The sequence below is a fragment of the Schistocerca piceifrons genome, chromosome 2, assembly GCF_021461385.2.
Source record: "Schistocerca piceifrons isolate TAMUIC-IGC-003096 chromosome 2, iqSchPice1.1, whole genome shotgun sequence".
In the NCBI taxonomy this organism is placed as follows: Eukaryota; Metazoa; Arthropoda; class Insecta; order Orthoptera; family Acrididae; genus Schistocerca; species Schistocerca piceifrons.
In genome coordinates, this window is record NC_060139.1 from 881,569,839 (window position 1) to 881,595,471 (window position 25,633).

At 39.6% G+C, this 25,633-nt stretch overlaps 1 protein-coding gene across 1 annotated transcript in view; it reads right to left on the bottom strand.

Annotated features, from left to right (window-relative positions):
- Positions 1–25,633, bottom strand: part of LOC124775499 (Ig-like and fibronectin type-III domain-containing protein 1) — a 1,067,132-nt gene that overhangs the window by 74,656 nt on the left and 966,843 nt on the right. Inside the window, exons 13-15 of the mRNA XM_047250332.1 lie at positions 21,962–22,100; positions 7,098–7,321; positions 5,174–5,380 (exon numbers count right to left, since the gene is read on the bottom strand). Coding sequence (XP_047106288.1) covers positions 5,174–5,380; positions 7,098–7,321; positions 21,962–22,100 — 570 coding nt within the window. The remainder of the gene's footprint in view (positions 1–5,173; positions 5,381–7,097; positions 7,322–21,961; positions 22,101–25,633) is intronic.

Here is a 25,633-nt window from a genome sequence, read left to right on the forward strand (position 1 = left end):
GTTGTTTATCAAACTTATGACATTTGTCTTGTCCTGGTAGGACGTCATATCTACTTTATAATAGGATTAGCTGTAGTATAATTTCAAATCTCTTGTTTTTTTACTTTGGCTGCTAAATATGACTAAGAACGGACCACAGTGCTTTTGTCTTACACCTGTATTGTAAGATGTTATTGTTGTTTGTCAGTTTTTCAGTTATAAATAAACTTTTCTGAATACAACTTTATGAAATTTAACATACATAACAAAATTGTGGTATTCCTTTGATTTTATAGGTTATCTTGAAACCGTCTGTCCCTAGCACCACAGATTTTTATTCCCAGTTTAATCCATGTAAGTTGACTGTTTACCTTCATTAAGTTTTAAGAGATAAAGATTCATTGAAGTCACCTAAATATAGTTTAAGACCTTTTCATAGTTCCTCATGCTTGAACTGTAGTGATCTACAGCAACAACTTACAACACTTAATTTATTGCAGAAATAACCTGTTTGACATTCGCTGGAAAATTTTTAATACAGATTTCTTCAGATTTTAGTTTCTCTGCTCAATAAACAGAGTTAAGTAATAAAAAATACACAGTTATATGCAGTAGTTATTTGCATTTACATTTATTCGTAATAAATTTACCAGTGCAACTCAGTGTTTAAAAATAAACCGGATTACTAATTTAAATCACAAAATTTTGTAGATTCACTGCTTTCAACTAATAGGTTTAAGTAAAAGTCAGCTGCAGTCACAATTTATTTCTTATTTTCTTTCCCAGTTTTTTCTGAGAAGCAATGCAATTTAGCTCATAAATTATTTGTTACTGGAATTCTGGAGATTTCTATACATACTATGTTCAAATCACTTAACTTCACTAGGAAACTCTCAAAAGAATGAATTTTCAATCTGTAGTGGAGGGTGCACTGATTTGGACCTTTCTGGCATGCTACCAAAACTGTATGCCAGATCAGGGCCTTTGCTTTTTGGAGGCAAGTGCTGTACTGATTGAGTGAAAGGCAAGGGCCCCAGGTTCTAGTCCAGGTCCAGCACATAGCTTTAATCTGATACTACCTTCATTATTTTGAGCAGATGATGATTTAAAGCTTTTAAAAACTTTTTTTCATTTCAACAATTTAAATTGTCTCTTACTTTATAATTTATTGATCTTCATCAAGAGTACAGGAACCTCCATCACTTCTACACTAAGCAAAACTTTTAACACAAGAGTCTATTAACCAGCGTTAATTTAAGCATATACTTATAATGTTTACACATTCTAAATACATAATTTTAAGTTAATCAACTTTAGAATATCTGCGGTATATAAGTTCTTCTATTACTCTTTGAAATTCCAGTGCACAAGGGGAGCTTTTATGTTCTTGACTATGATTCGAAGTGCATCCTGTATGTTGTACAAGGATTTGGACTTTAATAGTGGCAACTATTTATTTACAGCTCGTACAAAATAGATATGTGTTTCTAAGTTTTACTGAGCTCCAAAGTAGTCACCAGCATTGTGTATAACCCATTGCCAGTGATGTAGAAGTCATAGGATACTCTTCGCAGTGCCAGTTGTGTTGACAGTTCAAGCGTCGCAGTCTATTGCTCGACAAATTTGTAGCAGTACTGAAGTGAATGCTGTGAAGTGTTTCCTTCAGTTTAGATATCGAGTTGTACCTACGAGGGCTTAAGTCATGGGAGTGCAGTAGGTGGTATAGCACTTAGCAGCCCCATCAGTCAAACAAATCAGTAACAGTTTGCACTATATGTGCTTGAGCATTGTCGTGCAAAATGATGGTCAGGCCCTGCAGAAAGTGTCATCGCTTCTGTTTCTAAGCTGTTCATTTTTGGAACACAACCTACAACCAGCTTAGAGACAGAACTGATGACACTTTCTGCAGGACCTGACCATCATTTTTCAGGGCAATGCTCAAGCACATACAGTTACTGATTTGTTTGACTGGTGGGGCTGCTAAGTGCTATACCGCATACTGCACTTCCCTGACTTAAGCCCTCATAAGTTCAACTCGATTTCTAAACTGAAGGAAACACTTCATGGCACTCGCTTCAGAACTGCTACAAATTCATTGGGCAATAGACCGCCCTGCTCAAACTGTCAACACAACTGGCACTGCTAAGAGTATCCTACGACTTCCACATCACTGGCAACGGGTTATACACAATGCTGGTGACTACTTTGAAGGTCAGTGAAACTTTGAAACATGTATCTATTTTGTACAAGCTGTAAATAAATAGTTGGCACTATTTAAGTTCCAATCCTAATATTTATACTTTTGGCTTTTGGTCTGCACCTTGAATTTATCATCACCATCAGAATGTATAAGTTTTGATTTTTAGGATTTTGCACATGTATACAAAATTTAGTGAACTTCATGGTGCCTACCCTATTGAGGTGCAAGGCCATCTTTTCCAAACATTTATCATTTAAAAATGTATTTGGGTCAATGAATATTGCATCAAGCTCCTTTGATCCACGCTATACTATTGTCTGATGATACTTTATTTTTTTAAGGTTTTTATGAATAATACCATATATTAGCAGCCTGGAGGCCAAGTACACAATTTTTTCTGACCTAGTTAAGAGTTCAGGTTTCACTTATGACTTCTGCCTCACATCTGCTGTGAATAATGTTTGTATGATTTTAGCTTTCCTGGCACACAGTGACTTCAAAATGTCCTCGGTTATTCACCCAAATGCATCATCTGAATTGTACGGTATTTCAGTCAGATGAATTGTTGCTGACTTCAGCCAGTACTAATTAATGGCTTCCACTGGGCTCCATTTTATCTTCCCCCTTCCTTCTGCTCTCAACTTCAGGCCTGCAGTATGCAAGCAAGGGTAATGTGGTGGAAGGGTAAGAGCGTGGTCTGGACAAGAGTCATGATTGTCAATTTCTGTGCTGACGCTGCAGGTGTCAGGACACTGCTGATTTGGAGTAGCCATGACTAGGTGGTGTGGTCTCAGTTCTTCAGTGGGCATGGTGTTAGAGGATCGACCAACACCCTACTGTACTTTGATCATGCTCAATGGTAGGTCCCAAGCCTTACTAATTTCAGCACTGATGTGTGTATTCGTCAGTTCATCATGTAGCTGGATTCTTTTAAAATGCAGTCCAATAATGTGGTGGTCTGTTATGAAGACTTAAAGCATTCATAATTAATTCTTTGTCCTTTGGACATGCAGTGCTTTGTGACATCTGACTTCATTGGTTGTTCTTTATCTGTGTGATACTAGTATTCTGAGCATCTTTAATGTACCGTCCAGAGAGTCTGACCTATGTACATTTTTCCACACTGACACAGGAAGCAATAGACTCAAAGTTTCTAGAGTCCTAACTCATCCTTAACAGATGCAACAAGGCTTTGTCTTTCATTGAAGGTTGGAATACAAGCTTGATAATTATAGGTGATTCCAAATGAAAGAGAGCATTTCAGTTGTTTATTACAGAGAAACCATGAAAGACAGAAACACATTGTGCATGTCACTGGATGGAAGAATTTTCAAAGTTTTATGTTCACACGGACACTGTACCACACAATCAGCTTGAGCATGGTGTGTTGCTCAAGGAACATTGAAATGGTAGCACATTTCATTCTACACACTAATCAGCAGTTCTCTGTTTATCAGTTACTCAGATCTTGAAGCATAGTTGGGACCTCTCAGAAAAAAACAGAAAAAAAAAAAAAAAATTGTAAGGTGTGCGGTCTGGTGACCTGGGAGGCCAAAAGCAATGAACGACATCTTCTTGTCCACTTCTTGCAATTCAACCTTGTGGGATGTTGTTAAGAAAATGTGGGATGCCATCATGCATAAAAATGAAATTATTTGAAACAACCAAAGTTGCAGCATGTCTAGGTATGACATTCCTGTCACAGTTTCCTCTGCAAAAAAAGAAAGGTCCATACATTTTGTGTGAACTTAGATGACACAAAACACATTTAATCTCTGTGAGTCTCTTTCATGTTCGACAACACCATCAGGGTTTTGTGGTCCCCAAATTTTTACATTCTGGCAGTTTACTTTTCCGATAGATGACAACGTCAATGCATCAGGAAAGATGAGTGTTCAGAAAAAGTGTTCTCCACCATATCCTGGAGAGCTGAAAGGCAAAATTCTTATTTTCTGTTATGGTTGCTGGGATGCAATTGCTGCAGTAACTGCAACTTGTAAGGCTTTATATGAAGACTTCGTTTCAGAACATGCCATACTGTTGTTTGAGGAAGCTGAAGTTCCTGGTCTACCCATCTTGTGGACTTCTGAGGACTCCATGTGAATGCATCTCAGATATGCTTGATATTTTCATCAGACATGCGTGATAAACAGGTACTCTTTCCTTTGCATATGCAACCAACTTCCAAGAATTGTTTATGCCAGTCATGAATCTGCTTACTGCAGAGGTGGGTTCCTGCTGATTCGATGGCAGTATGCGTGTAACACTTGAACAATGACTGACTTTGCACAATTTCCAATACACAAAATGATTTATCTTGTGGAGTAGTAACCATGTTGTTACAAACTAACAACAGTGCATTCGTGCCAAACTTTGAACCTTTCTCCATCGAGTGATGTGCACAATGTGTTTCTATCTTTTATAGATCGTAATAGAGAATTGAACTCTGTCCTTTCTTTTTGAATCTCATTGTATTTCCAGAGGATTCTTCCAGTTTTGACTGATGTGTTCTCTACATAAGGGATAAACTCCAAAAAGTTTCTATAATTATCACAGAAACAATACATATCTACATTCTCTGTAAAAATAATTGTACATTTCACATAATGAGCATACCAACTTTGGGGCAATGGTAAGCAGATTAGTTCTCCCTACACTCATTTGAAAATCAGAAGACATGTAGGATAGTGTGTGCTGAAAATTGGTAATTACGTTGTAATTGCTAAAATACAAATTTAATTGCAAAATTGAACAGTTTTTTTTGTTGGTAACAATCATTCAAAGTATATCAACATTTATGCCTCTGTGTCTAATTATAACAGTATGTATGCTGTTCTCTATATATCAGTAACAAAATATTGATGTCGCAAAGATTTCAGTTACGGATACAATGAAATCAGTGCGTTGTTCAATAATGTAATTATAAAATCCTGAGAAATGTATTGAAAATATACCATGCACCATCAGCATGAAACTCAAGATCATAAAACTTACTTGAAGTAGCTGAAGTCCAGTTGAGTGATGTTGCCTGAACAAAGTTCTTGACAGTGAACAGGAAGGCCTCTGGCCCGACAACATGCTGTATGGTCAATCCCGTTTGTCAAACATCGAAATGTGTCTGTTGCCCATGGAGCACATATCATTAAATCTGTGACCTCAGCAATTTCTGACAAAGTAGGGTCACACAGTTTATTAACACACCTGTAACAAATGATAATATTTCCTATCATAGATATATATTTTCTTAATGCTGAATGCAATCTCTGTTTTTATGAAAATATACAAAACAAGTGGAAGCAATGAGTCTTTGTAGCTTTGTGAATGGTTCTGTTTTTTATAACTTACCATAAAACAAGAATGTTACATTCTCTATGTTTTACCATAATTTACAGCTGAATGATCATCCTAATCAGTCCTCCAGCAAATTTGTACGCACAAATAGTATTAAGCATTATAATGACAGTTTATTGCACACATTAAGTTTCTGCGAGTTGCTTATCTTTTGTTACTAAACACTTCGACTCAATCCATATGCCAGAACATTCTCCTTCTTAGTGGAATCTACAAAACTTGATGAATCAATAAATGAATGATCTTCCTGTATATCTTTATTACAAAGTTGTATCCCAATGATGTTCAGAGACAGGTTAGCAAATCAATTACCCTGAAGCATACTTCCAGAATGTGACTGACCTCAGCTGTCATGTTGATATGGTGACAAAATGACAGTGGAGCATCTTGAATTGAATGAAAACAATGGAAAGAATAATGATAACAACTAACTGCATTGAGAGAGGTTGAATTGCAATTTCAGTTTGGTCATATCTAGCAGACAATGTTTTTTTCATATACACATAAGAAAACACAGGATTCCTTTTCACCAATAATCTTGATCTCTAAAGATATACAATGTAAATTTGTCTTCAGTACCATTGTCAACCACTGTTTTCAGCTGTGGTGTAGTTCTATTAATTAAATCTGTCTTGCTCTGACATACTTACTGGTTGTAAACCCTACATCCTACAATGTGGATTTCAGGTATCTTTACTAAATGGGAAGTCGCATATAGTATATGTTGCAATACAGAATCCCTGTTGTTTAGGTTTTAAAATTAAAAATCTTCAGGTACCGGTAACCTTTGGTTCAGAAATAAATGGAGAATCATTATATTCATTTATGTGATGTGAGGCAAGGCCACAACTGTTGAAAGTGCATTATTTATGGGATTTTCTGATCCAGTTGCAAATTAAAAGCATTGCATTGCAACTGGTGAGGAAAATTCATAAATAATATGAAATGATTAACCAGCCTAAGTTCCTTTCTTTTTTAAATGAGAATTGAATACTAGCTAAAAAGAATGCTCAAGCTGACTCAGGTAATAGCCTTGACTAACATGAACCAGAAAAGATTTGGTCTGTGTAAAATTTGTATCACTGAAGATATAGCAAATAACGTTGCAGAACACTGTACAAGCTCAAGATTCATTGATGGATGGTGACATGACACTCATTTACTATGATTTTACTAGGGCATGACTGTACAGCTGAGTGATCTCCTGCAGATGTCTTATATGTAAATAACTTAAATGTAGGTTGCACAATAAGCTGAGATGGGATTTGTAGAGCAAGATATGTTAATGAATGTCTGTATGTATGTACTTAAGTGACATCAGGTATAGGCCCAATCATTATGACAGAGCTTACTTTGTGCATCAATATTACAAATTAAATCAGTGCAATGAACACAACAGTAGAATTGATTTCTATTTCTCTTAAGGTGAAAACAGAAAAAAATAATTACTTGTGACAAGAATTAACTTGTTGTAAACTTAATGCCAAGACTGGAAATAGCTCATTCTCACTGAAACAAATACTGTACATTCATTTTCAGTACAACAGGACATGAATCCAAGACTTACGTTGCATGTGAAACACCCTTCTTGATACAGCAGCTTTTGATGTCAGGCAACTGAGGTGATTCTGCAACAGTGGTCTGCTTAAGCTTGCCAGATGTTAGTGTCAAAGTTCTAATTGTGTATGATGGTAAGCTCTGTCCATGGATGTTTCGTGCAATCACATTAATTTCGTACATCGTAAATGGTGTCAACCCAGTGATGATGGTGCTGTTGTAAGTCCCTGGCACCTGGAAACAGGTAGTAGAGTATCAAATATTATTAAGTAAGTTTTATAGGTAATTGAATTTGCTCTAGTCAAAAAGTACAGTAAATTTTACTTGAGTTAGTAAACATGATCAAGTACTATATCACACAAGTGGTGTATACTGTGTGATCAAAAGTATCCAGACACCCCCCAAAAACATACATTTTTCATATTAGGTGCATTGTGCTGCCACCTACTGCCAGGTACTCCATATCAGTGACCTTAGTAGTCATTATACATCATGAGAGAGTAGAATGGGGTGCTCCGCAGAACTCACGGACTTCAAACGTGGTAAGGTGATTGGGGTCACTTGCATCATACATCAGTATGGGAGATTTCCACACTCCTAAGCATCCCTAGGACCACTGTTTCTGATGTGATAGTCAAGTAGAAACATGAAGGGACACGTACAGCACAAAAGCGTACAGGCTGACCTCGTCTGTTGACTGCCAGAGACCACTGACAGTCGAAGAGGGTCATCGCTTGGTGTAAAGAGTGTAAACATTGAATGACTGAACAGTGGATAAACATTGTGTGGAATGATGAATTACAGTACACAATGTGGCAAGCTAATGGCAGGGTATGGGTATGGGTATGGCGAATGCCTGGTGAACATCATCTGCCAAGGTGTGTAGTGCCACCAGTAAAATTCAGAGGCGGTGGTGTTATGACGTGGTTGTCTTAAGCCCCTTCTTGCTTCCCACTGTTGAAGAGAAATTCAGGGATGGTGACTGCATCTCTCAACACGGTCGAGCACGGCCTGTGGCAGAGTGGTTACATGACAATAACATCCCTGTAATGGACTGGCCTACACAAAGTCCTGACCTGAATTCTATAGAAAACTTTTGGGAAGATTTGGAATGCCGACTTTGTCCCAGGCTCACCGACCAACATCGATAGCTGTGCAGCATTCTGTGAAGAATGGGCTGCAATTCCCCAAGAAACCCTCTAGCACCTGCGAGGATGGAAGCTGTCATCAGCGCTAATGGTGGGCCAACACCATATTGAATTTCAGCATTACCAATGGAGGGTGCCATGAACTTGTAAGCCATTTTCAGCCAGGTGTCCAGATACTTTTGATCACATAGTGTATGTGTAAATATAGCATGGACGTGTCTTGATCATTAGTTTGCTCAGTGTGCAGAATATGCCCAATGAAAGTGAAATGTGTGCTCTGGTGGGAAAAAAAGAAATAAAATTAACTTAGAAGGGAACTCTATAAAGTTCAATAGTGGATTGTGATTTTCTTAACAGAACAAATTTCTGTGTTTCCTCAAATGATGCTGACTGCATAGGACTTCTGACAATGATCAGCACTGCAGTTTTAATTACTGACAGCTCTACTCCACATTTAAAAATCACCCATGTAACAGGATTTTAGTGGCAATGTAAGATTAAGTTTATTTAGATAATCTGAAGTCACTATCATTGTATAATGAAAAGCTGGAAAAACATAACCATCTCATTGTGAATCTATGGCTTCACTACTCACTGAAATGAGATCTTTTACTGGCTGTGCAATTTATTTTTAAGGAAGATGCACTGAAGATGGATTCAAATGGAATAAATTTAAATGTGAGTTATTATTAAATGATTCAGCACATATTTATCTCAAAGTTCAGCCTCATCCATCCTGTTGACAAACATACAGGAATTTTTCTATTTTTTTAATTTTCATTTTTTTTATTTTTTGACCTTTCACTTGTGTGTACTACCAGATGCTTACTGAGAAGAAAATTAAGCATGTAATGATGAGACATCATTGCATCACAGTGAATTAATTATTAAGTTCCTGTCATAAATGGTTGTAACATTTCACTTTTGCCATCATCCATGACAATTTTAGGAAAGACTCTTTACAAGCACCTTCTTAACCATCTGACTAAAAATAATATGTTATGAGATTCAGGATTTGGATTTTTAAAGGGTTTTCATTGTGAAGACTATTTACACATACAGTGATAATGTAATTAATTCATTTTACAATAAGTCTCACACTACCAGTATATTCCATGATCTGTCAAATGTGTTTGAATGTGTAAATGGTAATACCATTTTAAGAAAATTGGAATAACATGATACTACAGAAACTTCTGCAAAATAGATCAAATCTGTCTAACTGCTGCTTAAGTGCTGTTCGCATAGAGTTGTCAGTGTTAACAGACAAGCACCACTGTGTGAAATAATGGCGGAAATCAATGTGGGATGTACAATGAACATATTTGTGAGGACAGTGCTGCAAAATGTTTTGTTAATGGGCCATGGCAGCAGATGACCTATGCGAGTACCTTTGCTAACAGCATGACATCATCCGTAGTGACCATATTGGTTGGACCCTAGATGACTGGCCTGGTCAGACGAGTCGTGATTCCAGTTACTAAGAGCTGATAGTACGGTTTGGGTGCAGTGCAGACCTCATGAAGCCTGAACCCACGTTGTCAATAAAGCACTGTGTAGGCTGATTGTGGTGCCTCTATAATGGTATGGGCCGTGTTTGCGTGGTATGAACAAATCATTGATTGGAAATGGTTACGTTTTGGAGATCATTTGTAGCCATTCATGAGTTCATGTTCCCAAACAATGATGGAATATTTATGGATTACAATGCACCATGTCACTGGGCCACAGTTGTTCATGATTGGTGTGAATAACATTCTGGATTATTTGAGTGAATGATTTGGCCACCCAGATCGCCCGACGTTAATCCCATCAGTTATTATGGGACATAATTGAGAAGTCAGTTCATGCATAAAATCCTGCACTGGCAACGCTTTTGCTGTTATGGATGGTTATAGAGGCAGTGTGGCTCAATATTTGTGCAGGGGACTTCCAAAGACATATTGAGCACATGGCATGTCAAGATGCTGCAATATGCCAGAAAAAAAGAGGTCCAACATGATATTAGGAAGTATCTAATGATTTTTGTCACCTCAGTGTATTTCTGTACAACCTGTTGATACATATGTTAAAAATATCAGTGACATGAGTCTTGTATAAAATTCTTACTTCTACGCGTCTACACTGCAATAACATAGTCTGTGTAAGTAGTGAAATTGTTCTAAGGGTTTTAGTGTATATACATTTATGAGTTTATGAAAAGTTCAGTGTGAACTTTAAAACAAAAATATGTTTCAGACTTTTTATTTATTCCCCTTCCACAAATTATGTGTCACTTAGGATCCATGGAAGGAATATTAGATTATTTTTTTATGAACATTTATTTTTTGTTTTTGTGATGAGCTCCATATCCCCAAGCATCTCCTCAGTATGAGTTTATGGAACAAAGGTGTATCCATCTATCTACCAGCATATCTACCTATCTGTTTATGCCTGTCATTTTTCAGTCTTGCCATTCATTCCCTCATTGGTTCACACTGTTTTTGTACTGTTATAGTTGATGAGAAGAGCACAGTTATATCCTTTGCTTTACAGGTTAAGTGCAACCACAGAAAAATAATATGTCAGTAGTTTCATGTTTTTAAGGCTATTACAGCATGCAGTCAGTATCAGGAAGTATATTATTATGAAATTAATGGCCACTGATTTTTAAAAATTAACTGAACAAAGGAAGAATTAATCGTTATTGCAGAAGACATCTGTGCAGGAGATATACAAAATTATTCTCTTTGTATAACTGAAGAAATGCAATAATATCTAGTGAAATTAGTACAGTTTCAGAATGCAAACTAATTTGGATGAAAACAAATGTTACAAATTGATCAGACATGGTTATCGGAGACTTTTATAGACGTGGTTATTGGATACTTTTACAGACACCTGCCTCAGGAAAAGTATTGGTGGAACATTTGAGGGGAAACTTGGAGAATATTTCATGTACATTTCATGATGTTCTAATACTAGATGGAGACCTCAACATAATGTAGTGTATTGACTGTATTCAATCAAAAAATGTGCTAGAGCGGAAGTGAAATGCAACAGAGCCAGCCACAGGTGGGTGAGAGTGTTACGCACTGCAAAGCAAAATATGGCCAACTGGCAGAAGCAGAGCCAGCTGGATGTGGGATAGCCACAGCCAACCCTGCAATATGCTAGCAGAAGGAGAGAATTCTTTCCATGGAGGTGTTTAGAGTATGTGCCTTAAGTCCTAAACAAACATACTCTGGAGCATATAAGCACTCAGCCATTCGTGTACTAAGATATTCTCATCTCAATATCACAGCCCATGCCAAGAACATGTGACACCCAGAGTGACATCCCAGAACACAAGGGCAGTCTGCCCTGAGTCACAAGGGAGCCACCTGCTCAACAGAAGAAGTTTATGGGCACTGTCAGCTGTGCCACCACACTGTGATCATGATTGCAGCTGGAGATTTCACTGGCTGTGATATTTGAGTGATGCCCCACTTGGCCCCCCTCCCTGTACTGTCAGCATGCTTGATGTCTATTGTTTCACATGAGAGGCAACTCGACGCCTCCACTAAGCTATTCCTGATGTACTATGGCTGAGGGCCAGAATAAATAAATTAATTGAACAAGTCTACTGTCATCCTGATATCTCCTTTCACTCTTTGTGGATGAAAATCCAAGTGTCAGAACATTGACATTCTTCTTAGATCGCTGGCCGAAGTGGCCGTGCGGTTAAAGGTGCTGCAGTCTGGAACCGCAAGACCGCTACGGTCGCAGGTTCGAATCCTGCCTCGGGCATGGATGTTTGTGATGTCTTTAGGTTAGTTAGGTTTAACTAGTTCTAAGTTCTAGGAGACTAATGACCTCAGCAGTTGAGTCCCATTGTGCTCAGAGTCATTTGAACCATTTTTCTTCTTAGATCAATGTCTGAACCTACAGCCTATGGTACAGAGAGCCAAAACAGAAATTTATTGTATTTTGATCATGGAGAAGAAGTTTGACAGTGGTGTATTCTGTAAAGTAGATTTTATTGCATATAGAGAACCAGTGGATTTGTCTAGTTTTAGAGATACTGGAAGTCCTGACTGGTTAGCGCCTGTTAGATGTGCACAGTGTAACCTTGAGGGTCACTCAGCACCATGTACGAAAGTAGTTCCAGTAAAATGTTATACATGTAATCGTTGGGGGCATATGGCTAGGCAATGCCGGGAGTCAAGATGACTCATGGTTAGATATAATAATTGTCTTGTGAATGTTATGTCTCAAATGTTCAAATGTGTGCGAATTCCTAAGGGGCCAAACTGCTGTGGTCATCGGTCCGTAGACTTACACACTACTTAAACTAAATTATGCTAAGAACAACACACACGCCCATGTGCGAGGGAGGATGCGAACTTACAGCAGGACAGGCTGCACTCTCCGTGACATGGCGCCTCAGACTACACGCCCACTTCACGTTGCATTAGTCCTCAAAATGAGTGTTATCATTGACAAATCTTAGACAGATCCAAAGATGCAAGGTGTGTCAGAACCGGAAGTAGAAAGCATATTGTCAAAAAAAAGGTAGCACAAGTTACAGGAGATAATACAGAACTGTGTTGGTTAGTAGAATCGCAATCATTGCAATGGGGTGTAGATCTGTCTGTTGCAAGTTTAATTGCTCTTTTTTTCTGGTAAGGCAACCAAGGATGTGCAGGCCTTTGCGGGAGACCTTGGAAATCTGGCTCATATGGAAGGTTGGCTCAAAAGGGATTATTGAGTGTTGCAAAATTGAGACTAACAAGGGAAGGTAAAACTTATCTAGGGTATGCAGAAGCTCTTAAGGGAGTCACAACATTCAAAGAATTTAAACAAGGGTTGATTCTGAGATATATGTTATGAAATAGTGGCAGAAACTATATGGAACAATTAGGGGTAATAACTAAGAAAAATACAGAAACTGTGGAACAATTTGAAGATAGGATGAGGAAAATTAATGTATGTACCTTGTAGGACAGGATGCTGCAGTCAATGAAATTATTTTTCAAGAAGCTGAGCAGATGGTGCTCAATGCTTTTTTTAAGAGATTTTCATGGGGAAATGCCTAGATTTGTGCTGTGGGATCTGATGGATTTGTGCACTGCAGCACAATTAGCTATAGAGTGCGAGGAGATCTATTTGTTGACTAATTTAGGGTAAAAGAACAGTGTTTGCAGCTAACATAAGATGTGTCAGATGTAGATGAACAGAGAGTATTAGGAGGCAGTGACACCAGCCTCAGGGTGATGTGAATAAAGTAAGAGGAAGTAATAGTTTGAGAAGTAGGGGACAAGGGCAGAATAAAGGTGATAAGTGCCAATGGGTAACCTAGGTCCACCTACAGTTCTTCTTGGTAAGACTGGATGCTGTGAAATCCTATGCAGAGATGGACTGTGCAATACAAAGAATAGTAAGATTGTGGGATAAGAGGAATAGTAGGAAAAAAGGGTTGCAGGATATTATAGGAAACAGGGGCACATGTTTTGGTCACCAATAGTGATCTTATGAAATGTGAGCAATGGGACCCACCATGCACCTGGCTGTGTGTTGTCACAAGAGGTAGAAGGCATAGAATATCCGGTAGCTTATGCAACAAGGCAACTAAATTCTGCAGGAAGAAGTTATTCCATGAAGAAGAAAGAGATGTTAAGCCTTATTTATGGAATAACCTATATCAAATGTTATCTGTACAGTAAGAAATTTAGAATAGTAATAGATCATGTGGCATTAAAATTGTTGTTGGGGTTAAACAATCCTTCCAGTAGGTTAACATGATGGACAGTAAGACTAACTGAATTTGATTTCAAATAAACCTGGGAAGAAGCACAGAAATGCAAATGGCTTAAGTAGAAAAGTAGGCCGGGATGGGTGGCTGCACAGTCTGAGGTGCCTTTTCATGGTCCATGCGGCTCCCCCCCCCCCTCCAATCAGAGGTTCAAGTCCACTCTTGGGCATGGGTGTGTGTGTTTCGTTAGTGTAAGTTAGTTTGATTAAGTAGTTTGTAAGCTTAGGGACTGATGACCTGAGCAGTTTTGTCCCATAAAATCTTACGACAAATTTCCAAATTTAGAAAAGTAGCAATATTACATATTGGGGGTAATAAGCATAAGGAACAGCAAGCTGCACAAAGAGCAGATGATGAATGTAAGCAGTATTTTAGGCAGTCACAGTTTTTTATGCAGAATGGGTTGCTAAGCAGAGAATCCAATTTGGGACTGCAGGTAGTGGTACCAGCGAAGCTAAGGAATAGAGCTCATGATCACATATTAGCGCATCATGGAGGTTGCAGATCTATCAATAGAAGATTAGTGGAAATATAATGGTGGAGGAATAGGCAGACGTACTTAAACCAGTAAGTGCAAAATTGCATAAAGCGCACACAGAGTGTGAATTTGCATCAAACAAAAGTACCATTGAAGAGGTTACCTGAATCATTAGCACTATTCAAATTTATGAGGACTGATGTTTTAGGTTCATTCAATAAAACACCTGCAGGAAATAAGTACATACTCACAATCATAGATCATTTTTCATGACATGTAGAAATGGATGTAATGCCAAACTAGCAGGCAACAACAGTGGAACAAGCACTTGTGAATAAATTGGATATTGAGGCTTGGAGAGCCTGAAACAATAATAACAGAGTAGGGAATGAACTTCATATCAGATCTGTTCAAGGAATTGTGTACGCTATTGAATGTGAGGAAGTTATGGATGAGTCCTCACCATCCACAAGCCAATGGAAGAATTGAAAGAGTGCATAGGAGAATCAGGAATATGTTTGGATACTATGTTGACTCACATCACACCAGCTGGGCTGTCTATTAGAAGTAAATCATATCTACCTATAAATCAAAGTCATATGAAGCAGTATGTGGTCGTAAAATGCCATCACCATTCAACATGTTGAAAGGGAAGACTGGAGTCTGTTAAGGAATTTGCCAGAGTGATTTGGGAAATTTGGAATAGAATATGGAGGGCAAATACTCCCACACTGGAGAAACAGGAAGAAGCAGTGAGCTGCACAGCTAGAATGTCACAGTATAGGGTTGGTCAGTGGGTGATGGTCTCAACTTTGTACACGCTGAAGGGAAAGCTGAAAGGAGTTTCTCGCGAAGCATCAGGGGCCTTACCAAGCGGTAGAGACTACATTGCCAATAATTGTCAAGATTCAATTGCAGATGAGAATGATAATTGTGCGTGTAGGGCAGCTGAAACCTTTTCAAGTGAGTCTAAAAGTTATTCCATGGATAGGAGACGTGGACCAGAAAGGGAGAGTGAGAAGAGAAGGAAGGTATCAGAAGATAAACAAGAAGTTGTGAAGGAAATGGTAACAAGGAACCTGTACGGATTAAGGCCTAGGAGATAGTCATTTAATATCTTTTTTTGTAGGTTAGGTATAGATTTTGTGTAATTAGCACAAGCAGCTGCAGAGCAGCAATGAATGTGAAGGGGGAGGAAAGTAATAGGTATTCCTGCCCTTAGGTGGAATTTAGAGAAGGACATATTGAATAACACACACAACTACTATGACAACTGACTGGAGAAGTAATGCAGTGTGCCAGAGCTGCAGAAGAGGCATTTAATCAGAATATCAGGGAACTACAAACTGAAGTGGCAGTCTTAGGCAAGGAAGTAATAACGGCAAAATGGTTGCAGTCCATAGAAGATAGCATTTGGTAAGCATGAAGGAAGGTAATAAAACTATAGGAGCCTATGCAACATGCTGTAAGAGGTCAGCTAGGGATAAGTGTGCTGTCACCAGAGCGGCATGGAGTCTAAGGAAGTACACAAGGAACTACTGCCAGAATTGTGGTTGCTTTTAGAACATGAGCACAAAACCTTACCTTTTTATTCCAAGGTAACCCCAGTACCAGTGAGAAATGATAGATCGAAAGTTTGCATTTCTGTTTCTAAACCTGTAGAAGAGAATTAAGCACATTACAAGTGCTACATAGATCATGCATCTCCTGTGAAGTGGGCAATACTGAAGAAATTCGTAGGAGCAAAAATGAAGTGACTGTTATTAATTGTAAAAGATAAGGAAAGATATGTAGAAATGGAGGAAGCAAAGTTACAAAAATACCACTGAAGGGAAATGACAGCCTTCCTGAGGGGCAGGATTCCTGCACAGTGAAATTGCTAATGGAACAAAAGTAGGTAAGAGAACGCAATAAAGAAGTAATCATGCCAGAATTGTACTTTTAGCAGGTTGAGGTGCATTGGTTGTACTCTGCCTTTGACAAAATGATAGTAGTGGCTGGTTGTTTTGAGCAGACGAAGCTTACGTCAGCAAAGAGACTAGAATTTAACGGGAGTGCTTTGTTATTAAATGGAACAGTGTGTGTGATAGTGGGGCCTACTTTCCATCTGCACACTATCATTTCAAGGATAACTCAACGAATATTTCACAGCCTGGTTTGTACTGGCTGGAGGAACCCATGGATATGCTATCTACCGCAGATCTAACCAGCTTAAATAAGACTCTGGGGCAAGAACACACTTCTGGACCAGCAGGAGGGACGAATCTCCCTGGAAACCTTATTGTGGGATGTAAATTCATATCAGGAAAATCAGTACCAGAAAGAGGCTACATTCACTATTGTCATACCAACCACTATATTGGCACTTATTCTGCTGAGCATAGTTCTCATTTTAGTCTGTAGAAGAAGAAGCACAAAACTAAGCTTGGACCCAGCTGTGATTCACATTTCAAGGGATTGGATATCCAAAGTATAAAAGCAGCAGAAGGAAGCTGAACACACGTGGGTAGTATTAAGAATAGTTGATTCATTTTAGCTTGTAAGTTTGGAACAGAAGTTAGAAGTTAATGCGCAAGAAGCCTAGTAATGAATTAAGCTCCATGGTGTTTGAGTTAAGCAGCAGGGCAAGGGGTCCTATGGAAATGTGTAAGATCAAGTGATAGGGTTAAGGAAACCAGGTGCAGAATAATTCTTAAGAGGTGAAGCAGGGACAGAGGGGCTGACCATGAGGAACTTAAGAGTAAAGGATAATCTAGTTTGGTTGACCCGAGGGACTGGGTCTTGATATAAAATAGGGCAATGTAGTGTGTCGAGCGTAGCCAGTGCAAAATACGCCAGAGCGGAAGTGAGTTGCAACAGAGCCAGCCGCAGACGGGGGAGAGTGTTATAAACTGAAAAGCAAAATACGGCCGACTTGGCACGGTATAGCAACATCTGACACTGCAGTATGCTAGTGGAATGAGGGACGCCTTTCTTCACTTCTCACTGTGGGAGTGTTTAGAGTATGTGCCTAAACAAAACATAGTCTGAAGTCTATCGTGTACTAAGACATTCTCATCTCAGTATCACAGCCTACACCAAGAGTGTGTAACACCCAGGGTGACATCCTGGAAAGCAATGCAGGGTCCGCTGTTCAACCACCAGACAGGAGAGCCTTCCCTGAGTCATGAGAGAGCTGCCCACTCACTGGAGGAAGTTGACGACTGTTGTCAGCTGTGCCACCATGTTGTGATCACAGTTGCAGCTGGAGAGTTCACTGACAGTGTCATTCGATTGATGCCACACTTGGCCCCACTCTTTGCACTGTCAGCAAGGGTGGACGTCTATTGTTTCACAGGAGAGGCACCTCAATGCCTCCACCAAGCTGTTCCTGATGTACTTTGACCAAGGGCGAGAATAAAGAAATTAATTGAACACATTTCCTATCATCTTGATGTCTCATTTCACTCTCCACCAATGCGGGCAACAATCCAATGTCACTTAACAATACCAACTACGGACTAGGAGACAAGTGATTGGGGTGTGTAGTAGGGACATGGAATCATGTGAAATTGTTGTAAATGCCTTATCTGAAGAGTAGTTTGAGAAGGTATTATCTTAGATATGCAAGTAACAAAAAGACCCAAACTTTTGGATGCAGTTAGTGTAAACAAGCAATCAACGATCATAAGACCATTACAGCATCACTGAATACAGCTTTAAATAGGCATACAAAGAAAGGTTGGAAGATGTCTGTGCATGGTGAGAGTGACAAGAAACAAATTACTTGAGTGGTCAGCATGAAAATTTCATCCTACCAGTGACAATGTTGAGCATCACTGGACAATGTTCAAGAGCATTGTACACTACACTTCAGACAAGTATGTGCTGAGTGGAGTCGTGAGGGATGGAAAAGGCCTACCCTGGTTCGACAGCTATATTTGAAAGCTGCTATGAAAGCAAAGAAAGCTCCAATGCAAATTTAAATAGAGCTAAAGTCTTACTAACAAACAAAAATTAAAGGACGCCAAAATTAGCATAAGGGGAGCCACATGTGAAGTGTTCAATGAATTCAAAAGCAAAATTCTGTCTATCAGAAACACTAAACGTCTTTTTCCATAACTGCTTCACAGAGAAAGAGCAGTGTACTGCCACCTTTAAACCATCGCACCAGTATCAAAATTGTTGATATCGAGGTAAATGATCATGGGATGGAAAAGCAACTGAAATCGCTTAAGAGAAGGGAGGTAACTGGACCTGGTGGGATACCAGTACTATTCTACATAGAGTATGCAAAAAAACTTGCTCCTCTTTTGGCAGCTGTGTACTGTAGGTTTTTGCAGCAGTGAAGTGTTCCTGATGAATGGTAAAAAGCACGGGCTATTCCCATTTTCAAGAAGGGTCGCCAAACGAGGACAAAACTATAGGCCTGGCCTATATCTCTGACATCAATCAGCTGTAGTGTTTTGGAAGATGTTTTATGCTTGGTATTATGACATTTCTGGAGAACCACGGTCTCCTCTGCAGGAATCAACATGGGTTCCAAAAACAACGATGATGTGAAAACCAGATGATTCTGTTAGCCCACGACACCCAGAAAGCATTAGGTTCAGGCGCCAAGGTAGATGCCCTGTTCCTTGACTTCCGGAAGGCGTCCGTTACAGTTCCACGCTGCCGTCTAATGGACAAAATACGAGCGTATGGAATATCATACAACCTGTGTGATAGGACTGAAGAACTTCTAGCAAACAAAGCATTGCATGTCATTTCAATAGAGAGAAGTCTTATGACATAAAAATTTCTTCGAATGCACCCCGAGTTGTGTTATAAGTCTATTACTTCTCACAATATATGTAAATGATATAGTAGACAACATCGCAAGTTCCATGAAGATTTCTCTGGGTGATGCTGCTGTATACAGGGCAGTCAAAATGCTAGAAAACTGTAGCAACATGCGGAAAGACCTGCAGAGGATCGACAGTTGATGCAGGGAGTGGCAATTGACCCTGAGCATAAGCAAATTAAAGTATTGCATGTACACAGGCAGGAAGACCCATTATTTACACAATTGCAGAACGATACTGGAAGCACTTAGTTCAATAAAATATCTAGGAGTATGCATATGGAGGGATTTAAAGTGGAATGACCACATAAAACTTGTTGCAGGAAAGGCTGGTGCCAAGACTGAGATTCATTAGAAGAATCCTTAGGAAAAGGGAATTGTGCTAGAAAAGTTTTGCAATACAGCTACATTTATTTTTAATTTTTTCGAAGTAATTTCCGCCAAATTGAATACACCTCTCCATCCTCCGGAACCACTCCCTAAACCAGTTCTCCCAGGTTTCTGTAGGGAGTAAGGCACACTCGTTGTCTCAAGCCATCAGGAGGTTCTCATCACTTGAAAACTGCACTCCTTTCACCTTCATTTCTACCGCGGGAAAAGTAAAAAGCCACAAGGATTAAGGTCTGGACTGTAAGGAGAGTGCTCAAGAAGTTTCAGTCCTGTACCCCGCAAATATTCGGTGCGTGCTTTGGCGCAGTGAGCTGGAGCGTTGTCGTGATGGAGCAACTGAGTGTCCATTCTTGACTTCGATCGCAGGTTGTTCAAAGACTGGATGACTTTGGGCCGGCACTGCTCAGTGGACCACTTAGCTGTGACTGTCTTCCGTGTGTGTAAAACAACACGCCCTACAATTCCACTCGAGTTGAACAAAACAGCTATCATTTTCTTCTTTACTGATTGGGATTTTCTGACAGCTATGGGTGAGTCGTCATCTTCAAAGACCTAAACTTTGTACTGAGTCTTGGTCGGCAAGTCATAATAGTACAGCCAAGTCTCATCACCTGTCACGAAGTTATTCACATACTGCGATTGTCCCTTTGAAAACGTTCGTAACATCTCCCAGCACCAAGCAACACATCGTGTCATCTGCTCTTCCGTCAGTCTGTACGGCACCCAGAGACAACAAAGTTTCTTTACTTGAAAATGATCACGCAGAATCGAATGAATTGCTGGTACATTTAGCCCTAAGGTATCCTGTCTTCGTCTATCATTTTCCTCAAATCATCAATGTTTTCCTCCGTAACTGATTATCGTGGTTTTCCCTTCCTCTCAGCGTCCTCCAGAGAGAAATTTCCTCTTTAGAAATCTCTTTACCACCTGAATATAGTTGTGCGATGTGGATACACATGGCCGAGTGCAGAGTCATTTCTTCAAAGCACTGGTGTGTGTTTAAACCAGGCGCGAAGTTGTACCATAAAACTGCCCAAATCTCACTTCGTGACACGATGCCATAGCAAGCACTACAAACTAACCCTGCTAGTGACTGCGCCCATAGAATTGGCACAGCGGCTACAATCCATGTATGAAGTATTCTCAGAACACTGCAGCGATCAGCTTTCTGCGACTTATTGTTGCGTCGTATTGCAAAACTTTCCTAGTGCTCTTTGTATAGTCCATCAACAAAGGAGGTAGCTTACAAAACCCTCGTCCGACTTGTACTTGAGTATTGATCGTCAGTATGGGATTCGTACCGGATAGGACTGATAGAAGAAATAGAGAAAATCTAAAGAAGAGCAAGACATTTCATTACAAGCTCATTTAATCAGTACGAAAGTCTCACAGAGATTATCAACCAACTCCAGTGGTATACAGTTTCGCGAGCGTACGTTTCTAGACGAGCAACAAATATATTACTGCCTTCTGCGTATATATCACAAAAAGAGTATGAGGGTAAAGTTACCGAGTCCGCACAGAAGCTTATTGGGAACTGTTCTTCCCTCGAACTATTCACGACAGGAACAGGAAAGGGTGCAAGTAACAGTGGTACACAAAGCATTCTTGTGAAGTATAGATGTAGGTGCAGAAAGTGTGTGAGCCTAGCCAGATGAAACTCCAAATATATAAGTGTGTTGTGTTTCAAGTAAGCAGATAGTAGACACATGGTGCACCTCACTTTCCGTATCCACCTTTTATTCCACCCATATCCTGTGCCAGCTCATAAATTTCTCATATATAACACCAGCATCTGTCCTACAGCTCCCCTGGTCTGCTGCCTCACCTTTATCAACACATCCCACTTCCCTCTATCTTCAAATATAGCGTTTCCTTTTCCAGCAAAATTTTAGTTGCCTTTGATTCTCAAACCATGAAATCATATCTGAAACCCCAATTTCCTTCCAACCATATCTTACCCATCTAATTCCAAATGAGGGCTCCATGTCGTCCTCATAATCAAGAGAATGTACATTACATCACCATTTTCTTGCCATAAACCTCACCACTTATTTTAACTTCTTAAATAATACTATATCAAGCTTCTAAAATAACCTATCTCAAAAAAAAAAAAAAAAAACTGAAGAACCGCAATTTGGCTGCTGCCAGCCCACCCCAGGGGGGGAACTTAAACAACTGTTAAATAAAGACAAAAAATTCCCATGACAGGGAAGAAAAGCTGATCATATCTGCGGCTGTATATGTAGCTGCCAGGACTTACCGATACGTTGTAGGAGTAGGTTGCCTGCACCGGGGACACCTCGTGGGGTGACGGAGGTGCCGTCATCTCCTCACCAGCGAACGGTATCTCCGCAGCTGCAGCGCGCGCATAGCTATCAGCAGCGTCAGCGTAGCTGTCCCTGAGCAACAGGCAGATATTCATCACACTGTATGGAAGGCATTGCTAGTAGGACGTAAATTCGGTAATTGAGGGCAATGCTCCATCTTTTGGAAGACACTTTTACTTCCAGATCATATGAACATGGTAGATTATATATTTAGTATATACAATTTGAAGCGGCTACCCATCCATTAATGTCGGCGGTTGTTAGCGGACAACATAAGTCAATGCACCAAACACAGACAGGAGGTCACCCACTTTATGGCAGGTTCCACACTTTGAATCTCTAAATGCAACGTTTAACTTCACATAGAGGCTCATATTTTCTGGGAATGGTGATGGCAGCTTGCAAGAACTTTTTCACGGAATTCTTCGTAGAAATGTCCTCGTGGGTCGTTCACTCTTATGTATCTTTAATGAAGTTAACTACCAGCAATAAACGATGTGTCGTCATGCTCACCGACAATAAAATGTACACTAGTGTGCAAATGTTAAGCATCATCAGCGAAATTGGAAGGTTGAGAAGCAATATCATGAAAGAGAGATTACGTTTTGTCACGCCACCAGTGACAATGTGAACATGGAACACAAGCTCAGAGTGAGTAAGCATGTATAAAGAAATCACCAGGGGCCATTTCGAGAGAAATAAGAAAATAACGGAAAATCTAAAAGTGCACGACCCAACGTGAATTTGAAGAACGTTACTTTCCAAAACGAGTTCAGTCCTCAACCAATGCACAACCTCTTTGCAGGAAATGGAAAGAGGAAGAAACACTGAAAATGACTTCAGAAATGTGTGCCTGTAGAAAACTGTCCCACAAGCTAGAATTGTGTCACTCGCAGTTTCGAACAGACACGTGATTCATAGATAGCGAAAAGCGCATAATTAGACACACAATGTTCAGGTCGCCGTGAGCAGAGTGAGTCAATTGGTTATTAGAGAATCTCCTTAGTCGTTTGAATCAGACTGAACAACGTAACAGCGTAAATATTTGCTCATATGATAGGACCATTCGTCTACGTTCATACCAGCCATTGCGATAAGAAAATGTACAGAAAATAGTTCCCCAAATTGTTCCTTTCCAACACCATTCTCCAGATGTGTTGTTTTCTGCTTTCTATACTAAAAAAAATGACGTTTAGGTAATGAAGAGGTTCTCTGTTTCGTAAAAAAAGTATTTGCACAGCTCGAAATAAATTTCTCTAATACATTATAGTGAAGCATCTGCCAGCCATATACAACACTGGCTCCTTTGCATGTTAAGCTGGGAACATACGCGCACAAATGTCGCCTGTTTCATTGGCTGCTGTGCGAAAGGGGGATGGGAGGAGAGATGTAAGGGAATAATTCTCTCCCTCTTTCTCAAACGGCCTTCTACAATGGTACGGTGTCATCCGATTCCCACAGATTATTCTGCTCCCAGAAAAGGGGAAGGTTATATAGTACCCTAACTGTTTATTTTTTCTTTCCTGTTACCAGATTTGAACGGACAGTTCGTCTTCAGATGGATGCAACAGATTATGAGAAACTGACGATGTTGTGCCTTAAGAGAAATAAAAATGATGTGAAGAGAAAACAATGGTCTTTGCTTTTCGCCAGGTAAAAATTCCAGAGCATATGTATGATTCATATGTTTACTGTGAAATCGTCCAGTTATCTTAGAAGCCCTGTGTCTTCTATGATGGCTCCCACAGGCATTCAAAACTTGCAGTGACAAAGAACGACAAAACGATTTATACGGGTATATTCATCAGTTGTGGCTGACAGCTGCTTTAGAATTACTTATCTTACCATACAGCTCATGTTACCCTCAACAAAATAACTTTACAACTTTCATTTATGAGGAAATTAAAATGCATTGACCTCCAAAGAGATCAATTTGAGAAATAATTACCACGATTATCAATCTGTCTTCGTATGTTGAATGTCATGGTATGGCCTACTACAAATGTTTATATGTTCACATACTTCAGTTTTCAAAAGTTCACAGCTAACTTTCGGAAAAAAGTAGCATGAAAATGATGAGTCACGAGAATGGCGAGGAATTCTGTAAATTACAGGCTACATTTAACACTGTATACTTTCAGTTGCATGTGTAAAGACCTGCACACGTGGTGGGCGTACGACAGGATCGGTAACATTGCAGCTGGATAATGGTGCACAATCACAGGCTGATCGCACCTGCTAAAAAAATTAAATTAAAAAATCCGACACGATTCGAAAAACGTCCACAGGTAGAACTAACTCAGCTAAGGAAGCTGACTAATGGAAGGCAGAAAGAGCAAGACTCTCCACCAAGACGAAAAAAAAGAAAAAAAAAAGGAAAAAAAAGATCGACTTCCAGAATGTAGGTGGACACGAGTGAAAGAAACACCAATCCTCTTATTTACATGTTCCTAGTAGTCTCCAGATTTGCGCTGAGTTTACATTGTGCAAATTTGTGAGAGTTTGTTACTATTACTGTTCTTAAATTAATGGCACGGCATCTGTTCCCAGATTTTCGGACGAATCTTTTTCGGATGTAACATTTTTCAGAGTTGCATTTTCTTGTATGTTATGCTAAAGCAATATACTAAGTGCCAATGTAAACAAGATATTACGAGAGGATACCCGAATGAAACCGAAGCTATTTTTTTAAACTTATTTATTCACATTTTAAGCACAAACCTTCAATCCCCTTCAAAGTACTCTCCACTTGTATAAATATACTTGTCTAATATTTTGTTCCATTTTTCAAAAAATTGTTTAAATTTATCATTTGTGACGCTTGACAGTGCCTATGTCGTTTTTTCTTCACCTCGGGAACATCAGCAAAACTCTTTCCTTCCATGTCTCATTTTCCTTCTAGGAAAAAAAAGCACAGGCCAAGGTCGGATGACTATGGGGGGTAAGGAACAGGGGTCACACCATTTTTGGTCAAGAATATCGTACAGGTAGGGCTATGTGAGCAGGGGCTCTGGCATGACACAAAAACTAGTCACCTGACTGCCACAAATCTGGCAGCTTCCGGCGCACACGTTGCGCAGTCTTTTCAAAACTTACTAGTAGAAAGCCCGGTAAACTGTCTGACCCTACAGAACAAACTCTGAATGGATGACTCGTCCCACATCGAAAAAGCAAATCAGAAGTGTTTTAAAGTTTGATTCCACCTAATGGTCTTTCTTGTGGCGAGGCGAACTTTGTCTTCCACAGGGGCTTCATTGTTGGTTTCTTTCAGGATCGTAAGCATAGCACCAAGATCCGTCACGTGTCACAATTTTTGAAAAAAATTTTGACTCTTCTTTCAAAGTACAGCATGCTTCCACGTGACCTTGTTTTTGTTCTGTAGTCAGCAGCTGTGGCAGGAATTTGACCCGCATCCTCGTCAATGCCAAATCTTGTGTCATAGTTCGCTGTAATGAACTTGGGCCAAGGAAGGAGGAACAGAACGAGGTTTGTCATCAACTGATATTTCACCATTTTTGAAACGGAAATTCCCTCGAACACTTTTTTCCCCCCTAGCATCGTCTTTGTACGCCGCTTTTGCATTCCAAGAGCTTCTGTTTCACTTG